Genomic DNA, 21,647 nt, shown 5'->3' on the forward strand with positions numbered 1-21,647 from the left:
ATTTTTAAAACTGTTGTTCCCTTGTGCAATAAAAGGGGAACCTCGTTAATATTTTTAATAGTTTTTTTTAACTTTTATCGCATGGCCTTGGAAGAACTTTCTTTAATTTTAAATTTCAGCATTCAAAAGAGAAGCATACAAGATTTCGGATTTTAAATCATAAACAAACAGTAATTGATTCCCCATGGCTCCAATGTTCGAATAATAAAGACAGTGAAGAAGATCTAGAGCGGTGGCTTTCAAACTGCTCCCCTGAACTCACATCCCACCTGAAGCAATCCCGAGGCTCGCTGATTAGTAAGGGATTGCTTCAGGTGGGATGTGAGTAGGAAGGGAAGGTTTGAAAACCACTGGCCCCTTTCAAATCGCAGCACATGGGCAGCCCTCTTGGGAGCTAGGGCAAAGGTTCAAATTGCAGGGGGGACTGACCCATTAAATCGCCAACCCAGTAACCTAAGGGGGACTCCCTCCCCCCTGCGATGATGTGTCACGTACTCACCAGAAGCACCGCCGGGTGCTCAGATGCCAGCTGCCGCGGTGACGCAGGCAGGCAGGCACTGACACCGCCGGAATAGACGGGCCGGCCATTTTTCCTGCTCAAATTGCGACCTGGGCACATGAAACTGGGTCCCCTGATGGCCTTGGAGGTTGGTCAGGGACCCGGTTGAGGTTAGCTGGGCCGGACCCTTTCTGACTGCCGTGTAACCAGGGGACTAACTGGGCAACCCCATTTTACATGGCAGTTTGAAAAGGCCTAGTTTCCATTTCGTACTGAGGAATCATCAAAATAGGCTTTCACAATTTAAGATTGAAGTTCATGCCAAAACAATGATTTGCTTTCATGTAATGTCCTTTGACAATAAATCTGAATCTGGCTGCAGCAAGTGATATACATTTACAACAGACAGGATCTGACTCCGATTTTATTGCCATGATCAGGTGTCACGAAATGATAATCTTTGGCTGACCTTGAGATGGTGCCCGCCTATATTGACCCATCACTAATATAGCCCGGCCCTCCAGGGCGGAACCTTTTTCCACCCCCACCCAACGTTGGCGATTTCCCCTCACCTCAGCCAATCAGCGGTCGCCGCGCGCCCCGGATGATTGACGGCATTCACGGCGGCCAATGGACGGCGGCAAATTCCCCTCCCCATTACGCAGCCACTCACACACGGGCTGATTGACATCTCTCCTGACCACTCCCGGAGGCGGGAGGGAAGTGAACCGCTGTGGCTGTTGGGCGGCGGGGCAAAAGATCAAAATGGCTGCTCTCTCCTCCTGTGAATGCTAGGCGGCCATTTTGGTGGAGCGGAAGTTTCCAGACCCTCGCGGGCCGGACTCGTGCACCAAAGGCGACCCGCAGAAAGTAAGTTAGAGGAAAAATAGGCTGAATCGCTCTTGCTGACATCCCCCCCCCCCCGCCTACCCTTGGTCCTCTCCCGCCCCCTTCGCCTGCAATTGGTTGCTGTTACAACGCAGCAACCGATTGAACTCCGGGCCCACTGAGGCTTGTCCAATCGCCGCCGGCTCTCTGACGCCACTCAAGAAAGAAGTTGCGTGATGGAAGGGGGTTTAACCAATGGGCGCGGCTGATGGACGGGACAGTATGTTCGGAGCCGGTGAAGAGGGAGGAAGGAGGCGTGTGGATATCATTGAGCCAATTAGGCTTTTGCGGTTCGGCGGTGCCGGCCAATGGGAGGCCGGGGTGGCCAAGTAGCCAATCTGAATGCGGCCTATGTTGTGGGCATCCAATCAGGGAGACCGCAAGAGACCATGGTGGAAGATCCATAGGCCATTACACCCAGAAACAGGCCCTTCGGCCCTTCTAGTCCGTGCAGAACTTTTTTTGCCTAGTCCCACTGATCTGGATCTTGTCCAGAGCCCTCCTTACCTTTCCCATCCACGAACCTGTGAAAATTCCTCTTAAATGTTAAAACTGAGCCCACATATCTCGTTCCACACTCCCTCCCACCACCTTCTCAGTGAAGAAGTTCCCCCAAACCCTTCCCCCTTTCAACCATGTCCTCCGGTTTGTATCTCACCGACCCTCAGTGGAAAAAGCCTGTCTACAATTTCTCTGTCTATCTCCCTCACAATTTTAAATAGCTCAATCAAATCTCCCCTTATTCATCTACGCTCCAGGGAATAAAGTCCTAACCAGTTTAACCTTTCCCTGTGATTCAGTTCCTGAAGTCTGGGCAACATCCTAGTAAATCTTCTCTGCATTCTTTCGATCTTATTGATATCTTTTCTTTGCCTGCAGGGAAAAGGAATATCAGGGTTGTATGTGATGTCATGTATGTACTCTGACAATAAATCTGAAATCGATTGGTTTGCAAAAAAATTGTTAGTTAGGTGACCAAAACAGCACACAATACTCCAAATTTGGCCTCACCGATGTCTTGTACAACTTTAACATAACATCCCAACTCCTGTACTCAATACTTTGATTTATGAAGCCCATTATGCCAAAAGCTCTCTTTACAACCCTATCCACATGTGATGCCACTTTCAGGGAATTTTGTATATGTATTCCCAGATACCTCTGTTCTACTGCACTCCTCAGTGCCCAACCATTCACTGTGTATGTCCTTTCTTGGTTTGTCCTTCCAAAATGCAGCACCTCATTCTTGTCAGCATTAAATTCCATCTGCCATTTTTCCAGCTGGTCCAGATCCCCCTGCAAATTTGAAAACTTTCCTCGCTGTCCACAACACCTCCAAGCTTGCTGATCTAATTCACCACATGATCACCCAGATCATTGATCTAAATAACAAACAACAATGGCCCCAGCACCGATTCCTGAGACTCACCACTAGTCACAGCCCTCCATTCTGAGAATCATCATCTCTGGCTTTTCCAGTCCAGCCATTGTCGAATCCACTTCACTACTTCACCATGAATACCTTGCGCCTGAACCTTCCTGACTAACCTCCCATGTGGAACCTTGTCAAAGGTCTTATTAAAGTCCATGTAGACAACATCCACAGCCTTTCCTTCGTCAACTTTCCTGGTAACCTCCTCAAAAAGCTATGATAGGTTAAACATGACCTACCACACACAAAGCCATGTTGACTCTCCCTAATCAGTCCCTGGCTGTCCAAATAATTGTATATCTGATGTCAGAGAACATATTCCAATAATTTACCTAGTACTTACGTCAGGCTCACCAGCCTATAATTTACAGGGTTACTTTTGAAGCCTTTTTGAAACAAAGGAACAACATGAGCTACCCTCCCATCCTCCGGCACCTCACCCAGAATTTTTAAATAGTTCTGCCAGAGCCCCTGCAATTTCTGCACAGTCTCCCTCAAGGTCCAAGGGAATATCTTGTCAGGCCCCAGGGATTTTTCCACCCTTATTTGCTTTAAGACAGCAAGCACTTCCTCCTCTTTAATCTGTATAGGTTCCATGACCTCTGTTTTCCTTCCTTCCCTCTGTGCGAATTTCCTGAGTGAATACTGATGAAAAAAAATTTAAGATCTTCCCATCACTTGGCTCCATGCAAAGCCGACCACTCTGATCTTCAAGGGGACCAATTTAGTCCCTTACTATCCTTTTGTTCTTAATATACCTGTAGAAACCCTTAGGATTTTCCTTCATGTTGTCTGCCAAAGCAACCTCATGTCTTCTTCCCTCAGCCCAAATAGGCCATGCTGGCCGTGGCCCTCATGGAGGGCCCATCCTCAACTCTTCCTTGTCTCTGCTCACCACCTCTGCCGCCTTCTTCATGAGTACCACCCTACACAAACAGGCCCTTCAGCCTATCTTGCCTGTGCCAAACCATTATTCTGCCTAGTCCACCTGACTTTCACCCTGTCCATATCCCTCCACACCCCTCCCATCCTTGCCAACCTATCCAAATTTTACATAAATGTTGAAATTGAGCCCGGATTCACCACATAAGCTGGTAGCTCATTCTGCACCCCCACTGCTCTCTGTGTGAAGAAGTTTGTTCTCCTTTACCATCTCCCTTGAACCCCGTGTTCTATGGTTCTTGCCTCACCCAACCTCTGTGAAAAACAACCTGCTTGCATTTACCAATTCTGCAATTGAATTGACCAATTTGTCTACTCCCCCTCCGTCAAATGTCCTTTTCAATCTCTGGCACTCAGGGGAATAAAGTCCAAACCTCTTTTTCCTTCACTCTTTCAATTTCATTGATACATTACCTGTTAGGGGAGCAAAACTGCACACAATACTGCAAATTTGGCCTCACCAATGTCTTGTACGATTGCCAGAAATTTCCAACTCAATGTTCAAAACTTTATTGCTGTCTTTATGACCCTATCTACTTGTGACACCATTTTTTTCCAGGAATTATGTATCTGTATTCCCAAATCCCTCTGTTCCCCCTTTAAATCTTTCCCTCTCATCTTGAATCCCTGCCTCTTAGATCCCTCTGTGCTGGGAAAAAGACTGTGACCATTTACCGTATCTCTTATTTTATAACCCTCTATGCTCCCCACTGCCCTCTCCCTGATGTTCCGGGTGAAAAGACTTCTTGTCATTCAAGCCCTCCAGACCCAGGGGAATCCTGGGGTGTGCTCCCACAGTCAGCAGCTTAGTTAACCTCACCCCACATCTTGAGCATCATGGTTATCAGATTTCAGATTTATTGTCAGAGCACATACATGATGTCACATACAGACCTGAGATTCCTTTTTCCTGCAGGTGTGGCAGAAATACTAATTTTGCTAGTGCAAAAAAAACTGTACACTTGTAAACAAATGTAAATAAACTGACTGCAATACAGGGGGGAAAAAAATCAGTAAAGTGCATGTTCTTAAATGAGTTCCTGATTGAGTTTGTCATTGAGGAGTCTGATGGTGGAGGGGTAGCAGCTGTTCCTGAACCTGGTGGTGCAAGTCTTGTGGCCCCTACACCTCTTTCCTTTTTTTATTGTAAAATTTATTTATTAATCACAATGCCATACAATAAAATACACATAAATACATAATACCCAAAACCACCCACCCCTCCCACAAACCCCCCTCTAAACTACCTGAAAGAAAAACAGTAGAAGAGGAGACCAACTGACATAACAACCTTCAACCATTGCCATGGTTTGGTGCAACACCAACAAGTGTTGGAAAAGATTATACCAAACTCAATCCCATATATTCTCATATACAGGGTCCAAACTTTAGTAAAAAAGAAATAATTATTTATGTAAATTATACATTATCTTTTCCAAGGGGATACAAGACCTCATCTCCAAATGCCACTGTTGAATATTCGAATCAGTCTCATTTTTCCAAGTCATTGCCAAACATTTTCTAGCCACAGCTAATGCTAATCTCAAGAAAGCAATTTGAAACTTATCTAGTTTTAATTCCAAACTCAATTTCTTAATATAACCCAATAAAAATACCATAGGGTCAAGCAAAATTTTAATCAAGCTTATAAAAATTCCTTAATTCTATTCCAAAAAGGTTTCACATAACCAAATAGAAGGCAGAAAAGAACCTACTTGTTTAAGACACTGAAAACATAAATCAGAAGAAATAAACATATTTCTTTAACTAATGAATAAAATTATAATGAACCAATTTATACCTAACATGAACAATTTTAGTCATAGTCGTCCAATCATCTTGAGAAATAGATATGGACAAATCTTTTTCCAATTTTAACTTAGTTTTATAAATATCCGGCTTAAGCATTTTATTCTGTAATAAAGATATATCTCAGATATAAATCCTCTTTTACCACCTTCAGTAAGTAAACTTTCAAATTTAGACCGCTGTAACGTGCACCCAAAATTATCTAACAATAAGGCTCTAACTTGATAATAAGCAAATAAAGTATTTCATTCTTTGAAATTAAATAAAATACCCAGTCTCATAACAATTCTCCAGCAATCTAATTCCTTTTCTGTTCCCACAATTTCAAAAGTTGATTATTTAATGTAAAAGAACAAAGCTTATTTTGAAATAAAGGGGTTTTTGCCGAGAATTTACCTTCCCTACCTATAATTCCATTCTTCTTGGCCCATAACTCCATTAAATGTTTCAACACTGGTAAATTATAACTCTGTAAAATCTGAGAATTCCATTTATAAATAAAATGATCCATCCTTTTCTCATCAATCTGAGGAGTCTGATGGTGGAGGGGTAGCAGCTGTTCCTGAACCTGGGAGCATGAGTCTTGTGGCCCGTTCACCTCTTTTCTGATGGCAGCAGCAAGGACAGAGCGTATGCTGGGTGGTGTGGATCCTTGATGATTGTTGCTACTCTCCAACGGCAGCGTTCCCTGTAATGGTGGGGAGGGTTTTGTCTGTGATGTCCTGGGCTGTGTCCACTACCTTTTGCAGGGCTTCATGCTCAGGGGTATTGGTGACCCCACACCAGACCAGGATGTAGCCAGTCAGCACACACTTTCCACCACGCCTCTGTCGAAATTTGCCTGGGTTTTTGGTATCACGCCAAACCTTCACAAACTCCTGGGGAGGTAGAGGTGCTGATGGTCTTTCTTCACGATGCCATTGGTGTGTTGGGTCCAGCAAAGATGCTCAGAGATAGTGACTCCCAAGAACCTAAATTCGCTCACCGTCCCCACCTCTGATCCCCCAATGATCACTGGATCGTTAACCTCTGGTTTTCCCTTCCTGAAGTCAACAATCAGTTTTGGTGACATTGAGTGTGAGGTTGTTGTTGGTGCTCCATTCGGCCAAGTTTTCTATCTCTCTCCTGTACATTGACTCATCCCCTTCCTTTATACAACCCACTACCGTGGTATCGTCGGCAAATTTGTAGATGGTGTTATTGTCGTACCAAGCCACACAGTCAGAGAATAAAGTGCATAGAGCAGGGGGCCAAGAACAGAACTAAGAACCCAGGAGAGACGTTCATGCATGGCCCCTCCCCTCCCTGCCCCACATATCCTGGAGTCAGAGACCCTGAAATGCCCAAGGGATCTGGGGAATGTTGAAGAGTAGAGGGATCTAGGGGGTAAAGGGTACACGGTACTTTAAAGGTGGTGTCACAGGTTGATAGGGTGGTCAAAAAGGCCTTCAATACATTGGCCTTCATCAGAGTGTTGAAGTTGGGAGGTCACGTTGCAGCTGTACAAGACATTGGTGAGGCCTGCAAAAGTGCTGGAGAAACTCGGCAGGTCATGCAGCATCCACAGGAACTAAAAGGCAACTGAACTTTCAGGCCGACTCCTTAATTGGGAATCAAAGGGCTCAGGGCCGAAACATCAACTGCCTTTGCTTCCCATGGATGTCTCGTGACCTGCTGAGGATCTCCAGCACTTCAGATAATAAACATTCACAGTTCTCCCCATAAAACGTGACTTTGCAACAGTGCAGTTGGCCCTTTTGAGCTATTTCAGCGTTTGAGAGAATTGGTCAGATCCCGAGAAAGGACACGGTTTAGGGGGATTTGGGGCCAGTCGCAGGCAGGTGGGACTCATGTGGGTGAGGTACTTTGGTCTGAGTGGGAACTTGGGCCCCTGCCTCAACCACCTCCCTCGGCAGCCTGTTCCACACACCCACCACCCTCTGCATAACAATTAAAAAAAGCCCTTCAGGTTCTGTTCAATATCTTCCCCTCACCTTAAACCCATGTCGTCTGGTTACCGATCCCCCTACTCTGGGCAAAAGACTGCATTCACCCTATCGATTCCGTCGGTGATTTTGACAAGATCACCCCTCGTTGTCCTCTTGTGCTCCAAAGAATAAAGCCTGCTCAACATTTCTCTGGAGCTCATCCCATCCCCACCCCATGTCCTGGAAACATCCCCATCAATCTTCTCGATACCCTCTGCTGCTTGGTGATGTTTCCTGTAGCATAGTGACTAAAATTGAACACAATGCACCATGTGGGGCCTCACCAGTGTCTTATGCAACTGCCAGCGGGACCTCCCTACAACTGATTATACCTGTACTCCTGCAACACTCCCCAAATCCCTACCATTCAATGTATCAGTCCTATCCATGTTAGACCTCCCAAAATGCAACACTTCCCATTTCTCTGTATTAGATTCCATCAGCCATTCCTCTGACCAGCTGCACAAATGAGCAAGATCCCACTGCTCTCTTTGGCCACCGTATTCACTGTCTACAACACCGGACGTGTGTGCAAGGTGTGACTAAGTGCTAGGTGCACCTAGTGAATGGAAAGCAATCCATAAGATGAGTTACAAGGATGGGAGACTCTCAGCAGGTTAAACAGCGCACATCATTTAGCAAAGCTAAAGATAGACAACAAACATTTTGAGCCCGAGCCCTTCATTAAGGTAAGTTGCTAGGACTTGGGGAGCCGAGTTACAGTGACAGGTTAAACAGGATAGGACTTTATTCCCTGGAGTGGAGATATTTGATTGAGGTATTATAAGGCGCATGCAAGCAGACTCTTTCCACTGAGTGTAGGTGAGACACAAACCAGAGGGCATGGGTTAAGGGTGAAGGGGGAAAAGTTTAGGAGGGACTTGAGATGGAATTTCTTCACACGGACTGTGGAATGAGCTGAATGCGGGTTCAATTTTAACTTTTAAGAAAAATTTGGACAGGTACGTGGATGGGAGGGGTCAGATCAGATTCTATTTGTCATGTAATAAAACAGAGATGTAATATTACACAAAATTGCCTTTAATCTGCCACAAGATTCACCATTAGCCTTGCCTAGTCAGAGAAACAGAAGCAAAAGAGAGTCCCCCCCAGAGTCACTGAGTGTCCGTGGATTTGCCTCCAGCACTCTCGCACAAGGCTCCAGTTCAGTTGAAACCATCGTCAACCCGAGCCCAGATCCAAGCCTCCAATACAACAAGGAAGCCTTCAGCACCCAGGGCCCACCCGGAGCCCTCCTTGCCTCTCAAATCCCGGCCCAGACACCCGGCTCCCATGAGCCAATCTCCAGCAGCCCATAGCCTGGTGTCCCCCCCCACCCCGACCTCAAGTCGCCAGCAGCCCCCAGCCTGTGTGGGAGCTTCAGCTGCAGAGCCCCTTGCTGGTCCACCACCATGGTCACCATCCTTAAGGTCAAATCCTCTGCTTCTCCTCAGTTTTTGGATATGGGTCAGTAATAGTTTGGCACAGACCAGATGGGCCAAAGGACCTGTACTATGGTTCTAGGTTTCCCATGTTGACCCTTCACCCCTGCGCCCTCTCGCTCTCCTCCACTCTCTCTAGCCTGACCTCCTCTCTCTCTCTCCCCTCACACCCTACCCAGGTGACAGTTCCCCAAACCCCTCCTCCCGTGAGATGGCAGAAGTGGAGATCTCGGCCCGGGCCTACGTGAAGATGCACCTGCATGCAGCCAAGCACCCATCGCGTGCGGTGAATGGACTGCTGGTGGCGGAGAAGGCGGCCGAGGGTGGGGGCGACTGCCTGTTGCTGACCGACTGCGTGCCACTCTTCCACAATGGCCTAGCCCTCTCCGTCATGCTAGAGGTGGCTCTCAACCAGGTGAGTGCTGGGGCTGCGTGCCTCGCCATGGGGTACCAAGGCCCAGGGGTTAGAGCCCCAGGTTCGATCCCCACCTTCCAGTGGTGCGTGCGTGCGTGCGTGCGTGCGTGCGTGCGTGCGTGCGTGCGTGCGTGCGTGCGTGCGTGCGTGCGTGCGTGCGTGCGTGCGTGCGTGCGTGCGTGCGTGCGTGCGTACACACACGCGCATGTGCGTTTACCAGTGGGGAGACTGGGATTGAATTGTTCATCCTCATGTGTTCTAAGGTGCAGGAAGAGTTCCAATCCGCATGCTATCCAGACAGCCCAGTATTTGGCCACTCTTCACGGAACAGGGAAGAGCTCAGCTCTGCCTGCTATCCAGACAGCTCAGTGTGTGACCTATCTTTAACCTACACAAAAAGTAACGTTTCCAGAAATCAGGAATCATTGTGAGATTGGTTTGCGGTCAACAGCAATGTGAAGGGGCTCTGGGATGATTCCTGATGGGAATCTGGCAGGACCTTCACTCAGGTCTGCTCCGCCCCTCCCTCCCCTAGCCATCAGGCTCTTCCCGTTCACACCAGCTTCTCATGCTCCATATCCAGATGCCCTTTGGATGTACTCTTGGCATGATTCCATGGGATTCCTGCAGTCACCCAGCCAGTCCCCGGGATCCTGTTCTCCCACCCCTCCCCCTTTTCTGCATCGACTTGTATGCTTTCTCCTCCACTCTCCCTCCGGATCAATCCACTCCCCTCCCACCAGATCCACTCCCCTCTCCGGATTGGTCCACTCCCCTCCCTCTTCTCTGCCCTGCCTTCCTCTCTCACTCCGTTTGATCTTCTCTCTATCATTCCCTCCAGATCGATCCACTACCTTCCTTTTTCCCCCCCCCCGATCCACCCTTTCTTGCCCTCCCTCTCCCCCTCCTGATCGACCCTTGCCCCCACTCCCCTCAGATTGAGCTTCACCTCCTCCCTCTCCCTTGTGGACAACCTACTTCTCTCCCTCCTGATTGTCTCCTCCCCTCCCCCTCCCTTCGGCCTCCGCCGCAGACACAACACAGAATTCTGTAACAGAGGGGATGAGGGAGGGAGGGATGGGGAAGGAGAGGGGATGAGGAGGGGGAAGGGATGGGGAGGATGATGGAGGGAGGGATGGGGAGGGAAAGGGGATAAGGAGGGAGGGGAGGATAAGAGGGTGTGGGGATTAGGTGGAGAGGGTGGGAGATGGGGTGGAGAAGGAGGGGGATGGGGTGGTGGAGATGGAGGGGGATGGTGTGGAGAGAGGGAGGGGGATGGATGGAGAGAGGGAGGGGGATGGATGGAGAGAGGGAGGGGGATGGATGGAGAGAGGGAGGGGGATGGATGGAGAGAGGATGGGGGTTGGGGTGGAGAGAGGGAGGGGGTTGCAGTGGAGAGAGGGAGGGAGGGGGATGGAGTGGAGCACAGAAAGAGGTGCCAGGTGTATATAGGTGGGAGGGAAGAAAGAATGAAGCCCAGGTGGTTGAGGGGTGAGGTCTCTGACAGGGAAGGGAGCAGGGAGCTGGAGAAAAGGAGGGAAAGGGGTGAGGGGAAAGCTCTCTGATCAATGAAATGTTTGCTTCTGATTCCCTGCATTGCCTGCCTCCTAATCCTTCCACCCACCCTGTCCCACTCCGCTCAACTCTCTGTGTGATTCGCCCTCCTCTGCCTCACTGGCTCGTCCCTTCTGCTTTGACTGGCACCTGCCAATCAACTACCCCTGTCCGTCATATTCCACCTCTGCCTGATTGGCCAGTCCTGAGAGGAGCCTCTGATCAACCATGATGATGAGATCATTGTAAACGTGGTACAGTGTGCACAGGCACTGACATGAAGTTTAACTTCATCGTTGTCTAACTACATATTGCCACAACGCACACGCTCGATCACACACATGCACAATCTCACATACGCACATACACACACAAAATCTCACGCAGACACACACACAATCTCACATACACTTACAGGCTCTCACGTATATACACAAAAACACACACACACACACACACACACACACACACACACACACACACACACGGTCTCATGGACGCGCACACAACACACACAAGGTCGCACACACACATGCACATGGTCTCACATGCGCACAACATAATATCCACATATAAACATACAGATAAGATATAAATTAGATGTATATAAATTTATCTCCTGCAGCCAAACAGGTTGCAGTAAATCTATAATAGTGAACTAATTTAATAAAATGAAGGCAACAAAGACGTTAGGTTGACGATAATTGTTCACTGACTCTATGTTTATATTTTGTTTTAGATTTAGACATACAACACATTTCAACCCACGAGTCCAGGCTACCCAATTTACACCCCATTAATGTACAGCCCCAGGACTTTTTGAACGTGGGAGGAAACCAGAGCCCCCGGGGAACCCACGCAGACAGGGGGAGAATGTACACTCTCCTTACAGACAGCGCGGGATTCGAATCCAGGTCCCGGTCGCTAGTGTTGTGCTAATTCCTACGCCAAGCCTTCCGCCCCATGCCAAGCGTGCTACCCCTTCGCCAAGCGTTCCGCCCCTACGCCAAGCGTGCCACCCGTGTTTAAAATAAAAGCATGACTTGGGATAGTTGACACGGCCAGGAGACGGATTAGTTCAGCGTGAAATGCGGTGTTTGGTCTCAGTGGTGCATTGACGCCACCCTCATCTCACCCCACCCCCGCTATGTCACCGTTACAGGTCGACCTCTGGAGCGCTACCAACAACCAGGTGATCGCGGGGTACTACCAGGCCAACAGCCAGCTGCTGGATAGGAGGTAAGGGTCCAGGACAGGTGATGGGGAAAGTGGGTCTGTCTTCGGATTACTGAGGTTGGAGGCATCCATGGGTTGAGGGAAAGAGGGGTAGATTGGACTGCCTCTGAATTTGGGCTCTCATTTAATGGGCTTCCTTTTGGCCCATCTGATCTGTGCCATCTCCAAGGATGGGGGACTGGGGAAGGGATTCCCCTCTCAAGGGCCCCTCTCATCCCCCCAGATTCTGCTCCTTCAACCATACACTGGATGCAGGGGGTGGGCCTGGGATACACAGCAGCTGATTAGAGGTGTGGCCTTCAGGAGGGGGGAGGGAACAGGTGGTGGGAGAGGGGAATCCTGAATGTGGGAGGATGGCATAGTGAAGAGGATGGGAAGGATCCTCATTTCTATCTGACATTCCCTCTCTCACCGTTCTGTTCCACCCTGTCCATGTTCATGGACATTTCAACCTCTCACTGCTGCATTCAGAGGTCCCCACCTGCTTTAAAATGGCATCAATCATCCCAGTGCCCAGGAAGAGTAGTGTGAGCTGCCACAATGTCTTGCCCAATAGCACTAACCTCTGGTGTGATGAAAGGCTTGGAGAGGTTGGTCATGGCCAGAATTAACATGTACCTAAGCAAAGATCTGGACCCACTGTAATTACCCTATCGTCACAATCGCTCCACGGCATATGCAGTATCGCTGGCTCTCCACTCAGCTCTGGATCACCTCGAAAACAGCAACTCTTCATGCACTACAGCTCGGCCTTATTCCCTCAGGGCTGGTCAAGAAGCTACAAACTCTGGGCCTCTGTACCACCCCTCTGCAACTGGATCCTTGACTTTCTCATCAGAAGACCACAGTCCGTACGAATTGGAAACAACGTCTCCTCCTCACTGATTATCAACACAGGTGCACCCCATGGATGCGTGCTTAGCCCACTGCTCTTCACCCATGACTGTGGCCAGACACAATCCCAATGCCATCTACAAATTTGCCGATGACAGCACCGGTTCCCACCCTTCCTGCAATCCTACTGGTTGTCGGCAGAATCACAAACGGCAATGAGGAAGTGTACAGGAGGGAGATAGATCAGCTCGTTGTAACGACAACAACCTTGCGCTCAACGTCAGTAAAACCAATTAGATGATTGTCGACTTTAGGAGGGAGTCAGGGGAATACAACTCAGTCCTCATCGAGGGCTCAGTAGCAGAGAGGGTCAAGAACTTCAAATTCCTGGGTGTCAACAGCTACGAGGATCTGTCCTGGAGCCTCCATGTTGATAGCCAGCGGCTATACTTTGCGAGGTGTCTGTAGAGATACAGTATGTCACCGAAAACTTTCATAAACTTCTACAGGTGTACCGTGGAGAGTACTCTGGGTGGTTGCATCACTGCCTGGTTTGGAGATGCCAACTCTCAGGACAAGAATAAGCTCCAGGGGGTTGTTAACTCGGCCTGCAACATCATAGGCATCAGACTTGACTCAATCAAGGATATTCACATGAGGTGGTGTCTTAAAAAAGCAACCTCTATCCTCAAGGACCCCCACCATCCAGGCCATGCCCTCTTTGCTAGCATCGGGGAAAAGGTACAGGAGCCTGAAAGCAAGGACTCAGCGGCACAGGGACAGCTTCTTCCCCGCTGCCATCAGATTCCTGAATGATCAATGAACATTGCCGCACTTTGACCTTTGTTCACTTTTGTTGTAATGTGGATCATTTAAACGTTTGGTCTGTGAAGCTGCCAGAAAAGAATGAATTTTGTGACTTGTTCATGAGAATAAATTTTGATTCTGTCTCTTCCTTTTCCCTTCCCAGCCTCTCCCTCTCCCTTTATAGCCCTCTCTTCCTCGCCTCCCATACTCCTCTCTCTTCCCTCTTCCCTGCCTTTTAACTGAATGGTTTATTGTCACTGATGCACTACCAATAACTCCAAAGTCTAGAAGTTCCTTAACTGAGAGGCTTTTATTGACACGTCTCAGTGACCCGAGCTGGTCTGGGAGAGGGGTTATTAGGGGAATCAAGGAGGAGGAGCTACAGGTACATTGAGGAAGGGCAGGCCAGCCATGCACATTGAGACACTATGGAGAGTCCTTGGAAATTTTCCCGGGAACCCTCCCATGAACCTAGGGTGTGAAAAGGTTGGCCCCGGGAAGTTTTCCCGGACCACCCTCCCCCCCCCCCCCCTCCTTTGGTGTGAAGACCCAAATGGCCAAGTGGGGAGGCATCATGATGTCAGCACTTGTGTGCTGCGTTACAAAGGCGAAGAAAATTAAGATACTGCCAGAAAACAGCAGGCCGCTTCGGCCCGCTGCAACTGTGGCACAATGCGGGATGAACGGCCGTCCTTGTTAACCATAATCCCTCCTGCAGCAGGATTTCCCAGAGCGGTTCCAGCCGCGTGAGGGATTGTGGGAAACAAAGTCGGCCATTCATCTCGCATTGTACCGTCATCACGGGGGAAAGGGCCAAGGGAAGGAGGGAGTGGGGTGCGGGTGAGGGACTGACAAATGGGGGGGGGTGAACTTGTGTAACGTGTCATCAGTTGAGGGCGGGACCCACATAAAATTGCCGGGGAGAGCAAACTCCATGGTGTGAAAGGCCCCGTGCAGGAGGTCCTGAATTCCCGGGAATTTCACCTGGACAAAGTAGGGTCACTGCTCACCTGCGGTAATATAGTGGTTTCACCATATTCACTCCCTCTCTTACAAAAAGAAGTCTGGCGGGGTGAGGTGGGTTCATGGCTATCCCAGGTTCAGTCTGTCCGGTGGTCTAGCCTGCCGTCGTGACTGTCGTAGCACCGGCTGTGGCTCAGCTGCTGGCTCCTGGTCAGTCTGTTCGTCAGAAGTGATGTTGTCCAAGATGACGACGGCCCCCACTGACTGCACGCGGCACTGCTTGGATTAGAAGGTTGCTTGGACTTGGCGTAGTGTCCCTTCCCGCAGCCGGAACAGAGCCCGTCCTTCGCTGGGGAGTGTTTTCTGGGGTTCTTCTGCTGGTTGTAGTGGGAGCCCTTCGGGTACTTGCTGGTGGCAGTCAGGTCGGGGTGAGAGGCGGCCTGCAATCCTGCGTCCCAAGATGGCGGCACCCGCATTCACCATGTGCCGGCTGCATCATTGGTTGAGAAAGAGTCTCCGTTGCGGAGGGCGACTTCCGGTGTTTTAACTAGTTCGATGGCTTTCTGCAGCTTCAGCTCACCCTGTTCTAGCAGTCGCTGGTGAATGTAATCCAATCTGATGCTGCTACCAGGCATCTCAGATCAGATCCTCCCTGTACTCTGCTGATACGGCCAGCCGCAGGCCTGTCCGTGGTCTCGCAGGACCCGAGGTAATCATTGATCGAGTCCCCAGGTAGCTGCTTTCGCATGGGTGTTACTATTCACCTGGGCCAGGTACTTGCTGCGGTGAAAAACTCGCAGTCTCTGACCATCGGGTAAATACAGGGCCTGACCCATGAGAACAGTAAGAGCAGCTCATCTGCGTCGGATTGGATGATCACGGTGGAGGCCTGCAGAAACACGTTGAGGCAGCGTGGCCAGAATTCGAATGTCAGATGCTTCCGGCGATCGCCGGTTGATTTCCTGCCTCTCTGGTCTCAACAACTTGTCCAAGATGCAAAAACTCTCTTCCATTCTCCCCCCCCACCCCCCCACAACTTGCGTCTTTTCCTCTGTGTCTGCTTTTATTTCTCCCCCTCAGCCCAGCCCCCTCCACCAACACCTTCCCTTGTCCCTCCCTCTGCCTCTCCTTCCTTCCCACTGTCTGATGTTCCTCTCTCTGTTTCTTTCTCCCTCTCTCCTTTCCTCTTGCACTCTCATTTTATGCATCACTGATCTCTAGTGGCAATCTGACTAATATCAAGGGATTAGTGGTCTGTGCTAAAGACCCCCCCCTCCCCATAATCCCACCCTCCCCGTAATCCCACCAGTTCCCACCCTCCCCATAATCCCACTTGTTCCCACCCTCCCTGTAATCCCACCGGTTTCCTCCCTCCCCATATAATCCCACCGGTGCCCACCCTCCCCATATAATCCCACTGGTGTCCACCCTCCCCATAATATCATCTATTCTCACCCTCCCCATAATCCCACTGGTATCCTCCCTCCCCATAATCCCACTGGTTCTCACCCTCCCCGTAATCCCACTGTTTCCCACCCTCCCCGTAATCCCACTGGTTCCCTTCCTCCCCGTAATCCCACCAGTTACCATAGTCCCTTAAAATCCACGAGGAACCACCCCCCCCCCATTCCCCCAAAGCCACACTCATTTTAAACCCCTGGGACACCCTGATCCCTCATGCCCTGCAATTGGGCTCCTGCCTCTGAGAACCTTCCCCCGGTTTCTTCCCCTGCCACCGCTGCCCGGCATGTGGAGGATTTCCAGCACATTTTTGAAATACCTTCCTCACAGGCCTTACTTGGCCAGAGTCACTGTTGCTAACTCTTCCTTTCCTCTTGTCCTCCCTCCTCCTCCTCCTGTCTCCCTGCCCACCCATCCCAAACCTTCTCCCCGCTACAGCCCCAACCTCATCGCCGTGAAGATCGGGGATCGTGTGGCGGAGCATCTGAAGGGAGCTGTGCTGATTATGGTGAGTCACAAACTACACAGGACGAGGCCAGGGACTTTTAGTCCCTGGTATTAGTCATGGAGTCTCACAGTGTGGTAACAGGACCTACAGGCCATTTTGCCCACACAGAGTGAGGGCTGGGAAAGGGAGAGGGGGTTGAGAGAGGAGAAGGAGAGGGAGACCAGGTGAGGGAAAGGGTGTCTGAGAGGAGACCAGGAGACAGGAGAGGGTGAGGAAGAGGGGGCCAGGAGAGGGAGGCAGGAGAGGTAGATGGGGGGGAGAGAGAGAGAGAGAGAGAGGGGTAGGTGGGCAAGAGAGGGTAGTGGACAAAAGAGGGGGTGTGAGAGTGAGTGGGCAGGGTGTGGGGGGGGAAGAGAGTGAGGGGGAGGTGAGGGTGAGGGGGAAAGACTGAGGGAGAGGGTGAGTAGGGGGGAGAGTGAGGGACGGGGAGATGGAGAGAGAGAGAGTCTGAATAAAGTGAGAAGGATGAGACAGGGAGGTTGACTTATCAGCCTGTCCCAAGTGTGTCCTGTCACGCTCCACCAGGGGAACACTCCTTCTCACGGGGAGCTGGAACCACGAGGTGATTGTTGGTGGGGGGTGGAGGGCGTGTGGTTTCCAGGGAGGGGACCGTGGAGGAGAGTGGTCTCCAATCTCCCACGCGGTGTCAGCTCACCACCGACCTCCCTTTCAGCTGGACGACACCAAGCTGTCGGGGGGATACAGTGGCCCGGCCTTGGTGGTGTACGAGCGGCAGGACAACAAATGGGCAGCCATGGACAAGAACCTGTGAGTGACCTTTGCTGGGTGACCACTGACCTCGCTGGGGGGCTGGGGCTGCAGGAGGACGGGGCCTAACCTGCCAGGGGTTGTTCCTCGCTGGTCCAGAGTGTGGGAATGGCGTCGCTGGCACCGCAGCGTCCGTTTCAAAACGGACGGGGTGCGGCGGGTTTGGGTGGGGTGGGGGTTAGAGACGGCTGCTTCGGGGTGGTGGGGTTGAGGCAGGGGTGGCCAAGCCATGAGTTGTGGGCAAGCTGTGGCCTGTTAGAACATCGCCACTTGAACTTCTTAGTTTCAACACAAGATTCTGCTGGCGTCGTTTTCAAAAGTCTTTCAAGAATTGTTTTTGGATTCATTTAAATTAACTTTAAGAGCAGCAGATACTGAAATGACTTCTGCGGGGGTCCAAACTTTTTATTAATTGAAAAATATAAGGAGTCTCGGGAATATAAGGAGTTACACTGCAAGAAAAATGTTTTTTTCAGACCAGAAAAACCCTGTGTCATCGAAAATTAATTTCCAAACAGAATAACTATATGACACTAACTGTTGGCATACAGTAGTTCTTTGATGTAGTCACATATTACAGTCGGCATTTCTGCACCTGCCGCTCTGACATATACTTTAAACTCTTTGAAATGACGGCAGTGACTTCTCGTGCTGAATCAAAGAAGTGCGATGTACAGAATGTTCGAGACTACTAAATGTTCTAATGGGTCACAAAAATGGACAACAGGCCACAGTGGTTTGCCCACCCTTATCTACGGTACTATGTGAGCACATCAATAAAGCAGAGAGAGAGAGAAAGAGAGAATGAGAGGGAAAGGACAGAGAGAGAGAGAGCAGCAGAGAGAGGATGAGAGAGAGAAAGGACAGAGAGAGAGAAGAGGGAGTGGCAATGAGAGGGAAGGGTCAGGGAGAGACAGTGAGAGGGAAAGGGCAGAGAAAGAGGAATGGGAGAGGGGGAAAGGCCAGGGGGAGGCAGAGAGAGCGGGAGCGGCAGAGAGAGAGCGGGAGCGGCAGAGAGAGAGCGGGAGCGGCAGAGAGAGAGCGGAAGCGGCAGAGAGAGAGCGGGAGCGGCAGAGAGAGAGCGGGAGCGGCAGAGAGAGGGGGAGCGGCAGAGAGAGAGGGGAGCGGGCGGAGAGAGAGGGGAGCGGCAGAGAGAGGGGAGAGGCAGAGAGAGGGGAGAGGAGTGGCAGAAAGAGGGGAGAGGAGTGGCAGAGAGGGGAGAGAGGAGTGGCAGAGAGAGGGGAGAGGAGTGGCAGAGAGGGGAGAGGAGTGGCAGAGAGGGGGAGAGGAGTGGCAGAGAGGGGAGAGGAGTGCAGAGAGAGGGGAGAGGAGTGGCAGAGAGAGGGGAGAGGAGTGGCAGAGAGAGGGGAGAGGAGTGGCAGAGAGAGGGAAGAGGAGTGGCAGAGAGTGAGCAGAGCATTAAGGGTGGGAGAGGTTCAGAGAGGAATCAGAGGGACAGGGAGAGAGGAGGAGGGGCCGAGAGGAGGAGAGGAAGAGAGTAGGAGTAGGAGGAGGTGGGAGTGAGGGGAGGCCAAATTGGGAAGGGGGAGAGAGGAGAGAATGATTGCAAAAGAAAGAGTGGGAGGGACAGAGGGAAGATAGAACAAGCAGAGAGGGGAGAGGCAGGGGCAAGTGGGTTGGGATTGGGGGCAGAGGGAATAAGCAGTGAGGGAATGGGAAGGGGCAAAGAGAGGGGGAAGGGGCAGAGAAGAAGATAAAACCATAAGATTATCAGACACAGTAGCAAAAAAAGATACTCAGCCCACTGAGTCTGGCCCGCCATTTAATCATTCTCCCTCTCAGCCCCACTGCCCGGCCTTCTCCCCATAACCTTTAATGCCCTTGATAATCAAGAACCTAGGAATCTCTGCTCAAATACCCACAGTGACCTGGTCTCCACAACCGCCTGTGGCACAGTTGGCATAGAGAATAGCATAATGCCGTTACAGCGCCAGCGATCGGAACTGGGGTTTGAATCCCGCGCTGTCTGTAAGGAGTTTGCACGTTTTCCTCATGTCAGTGTGGGATTTCCCCGGGGGCTCTGGTTTTCTCCCACTGTTTGAAAAGTACCAGAGGTGTAGGTTAATTGGATGTAAATTGGCCTGTCAGTACGCTGTCTGTCTAAATTTAAAAATTAAATTAAAAAAAAATTAAACACATTCCACAGATTCACCACCCCCTAGCTGAAGGTAGAAGGGGGGGAAGCAGGGTGGGGGAGTGGGTGATGGAGGGGGAAAGGAGGGGGCAGGGAGGGAGAGAAAAGGGACCACACCCCGTGCTGACTAATTTCTTACTCCCAAGTGGGCCTCTCCCCCTCCCCCCATGTGGGATCCCCTCCCCTCCTAACCCCGCAGCCATTGCCATGGCTGGGCTGGATGTGAGCAGCAGACCGTCGTGTTGCAGGGTGATGTGGCGGGACTGGTCGGGGACACGGTCGATGCTGACGGAGCTGATGGAGGCCCGGGCCTATGGCCGGCTGGTGGACTTTGACGACCACTTCGATGACATCCGGCGGGACTGGGCCAATGTCCACATCAACGAAAGGGTGCAGGCCCTGGCTGCTGCTGCCAACAGCAACAACTGAAACCCACCCCCCTCAGCTGCGGAGAGGGGCAGGGGTGAGAGACACCGAGGGGGGAGGGGGGGAGGAGTGAGGGATGCGGGGGGAGGGATGAGGGATGCTGGGGAGAGGAGCAGGGGTGAGGGACACCGGGGAGAGGGGAAAGGATAAGTGAGGCCAGGGGGAGGGGAAGGGATGAGGGAGGCCAGGGAGAGGGGAAGGGATGAGGGAGGCCAGGGGGAGGGGAAGTGATGAGGGAGGCCAGGGGGAGGGGCAAGAGTGTGGGATGCCAGGGGGAGGGGTGTGACACTGGAGTGAGGGATGTCAGGAGGAGTGGGAGGGTTGAGAGACACTGGGGGTAGGGGTGGGGATGAGGGACACAAGGCGGAGGGGAGGAGTGAGGAATGCTGAGGGGGGAAGGAGAATGGGGGAGGGACGGCTGGGCCAGTAGGACCAGTGGAGAGGAGGGATTGAGGGACAGTGGGGGAAGGGGAGAGGGTGGGGGTGGAGATGATGGGGGGAGGAGGGGGTGGGTTGGTGTCTGCTCTAACTGAGAATCAACTGAACCCCTATTTTTGTGGCTCTAGCCTCTGAGCCCAAACCATGACCTCCCATCCCTTCTCCTCGTGCCCCCTCACCAGCCCCCTCCCCTCTCTCTCCCTCCCCCCATCCCCTCCCTCCCCCTCCCCCTCCCCCATCCCCTCCCTCCCCCTCCCCTCCCCCATCCCCTCCCTCCCCCTCCCCTCCCCCATCCCCTCCCCTCCCCCATCCCCTCCCTCCCCCTCCCCTCCCCCATCCCCTCCCTCCCCCTCCCCTCCCCCCGCCCAAGCCTTCCTCCACTCACCTCAAACAGATGTCCTCTGGTGTTGCTGCAACTGCCCTGGGCTGGCCCATCATAATCTGATACCCCTCCATTAAAGTCACCTCTCTCCTTTGTTGCTCTGTTCTCCATTAACATGTCCTCAGTCCCTTGAAAATAATTCTTGACAGGCAGAAGAAAAGCTTATTGATTGCAAGCTCTGTGTCCTGTGCTCGAATGCTCACTTCCCTGTTCATCTGGTGTGAAGAAATTATTCCAGAAGTTTCCATAGGTTTGACATTAAGGTTATTTCCCCCCCTCCCCCCCATCCATCTCCTCTCGACATTGGTCCAGCAGTGGATGTGCACTTCATGCACAGACACAGAACAAATCCCAGGGAGGTCACCTCGAGCGCTCTCCAGTCGGGAAACAGGAGCCTCCCTCATGAAACCTCTTCTAAATCACTCCTCACCTCCCGGGGATGGGGTCAGATGTGAAGCTCCCCCGCCCCGTTCTCACACATGTCCCGGGGACAGGGTCAGATGTGAAGTTCCCCCTGCCCCATCCATCACACACTTCCCGGGGACAGGGTCAGACGTGAAGCTCCCCCTGACCTGTCCCTCACATACTTCCCAGGAATGAGGTCAGACATGAAGCTCCTTCAGTTCTGTCCCATCACACACTGCCAGGGACAGAGTTCCACACAGAGTGAATCTCTCTCCACACCATCCCCTCACACACT

The 21,647-nt window shown here is 51.3% G+C and overlaps 1 protein-coding gene across 6 annotated transcripts in view; it reads left to right on the top strand.

Annotated features, from left to right (window-relative positions):
* Nucleotides 1-1,176: 1,176 nt before the first annotated feature.
* Nucleotides 1,177-21,647, top strand: part of LOC138764608 (ER membrane protein complex subunit 9-like) — a 30,085-nt gene continuing 9,614 nt past the window's right edge. For 3 of the 6 annotated variants that reach the window (XM_069940733.1, XM_069940732.1, XM_069940731.1), the window contains exons 1-6: nt 1,180-1,369; nt 9,180-9,415; nt 12,132-12,208; nt 16,709-16,778; nt 17,452-17,546; nt 19,950-20,164. In XM_069940733.1, the coding sequence (XP_069796834.1) occupies nt 1,288-1,369; nt 9,180-9,415; nt 12,132-12,208; nt 16,709-16,778; nt 17,452-17,546; nt 19,950-20,130 (741 nt within the window). In that variant the 5' untranslated portion in view covers nt 1,180-1,287 and the 3' untranslated portion in view covers nt 20,131-20,164. Of the gene's footprint in view, nt 1,370-9,179; nt 9,416-12,131; nt 12,209-13,548; nt 13,977-16,708; nt 16,779-17,451; nt 17,547-19,949; nt 20,165-20,693; nt 20,846-21,647 lie in introns of those variants that run through there. The other 3 variants (XM_069940734.1, XM_069940736.1, XM_069940735.1) reach the window with 3 other exon arrangements.

This window comes from Narcine bancroftii, chromosome 5 (assembly GCF_036971445.1).
Source record: "Narcine bancroftii isolate sNarBan1 chromosome 5, sNarBan1.hap1, whole genome shotgun sequence".
Taxonomy (NCBI): domain Eukaryota; kingdom Metazoa; phylum Chordata; class Chondrichthyes; order Torpediniformes; family Narcinidae; genus Narcine; species Narcine bancroftii.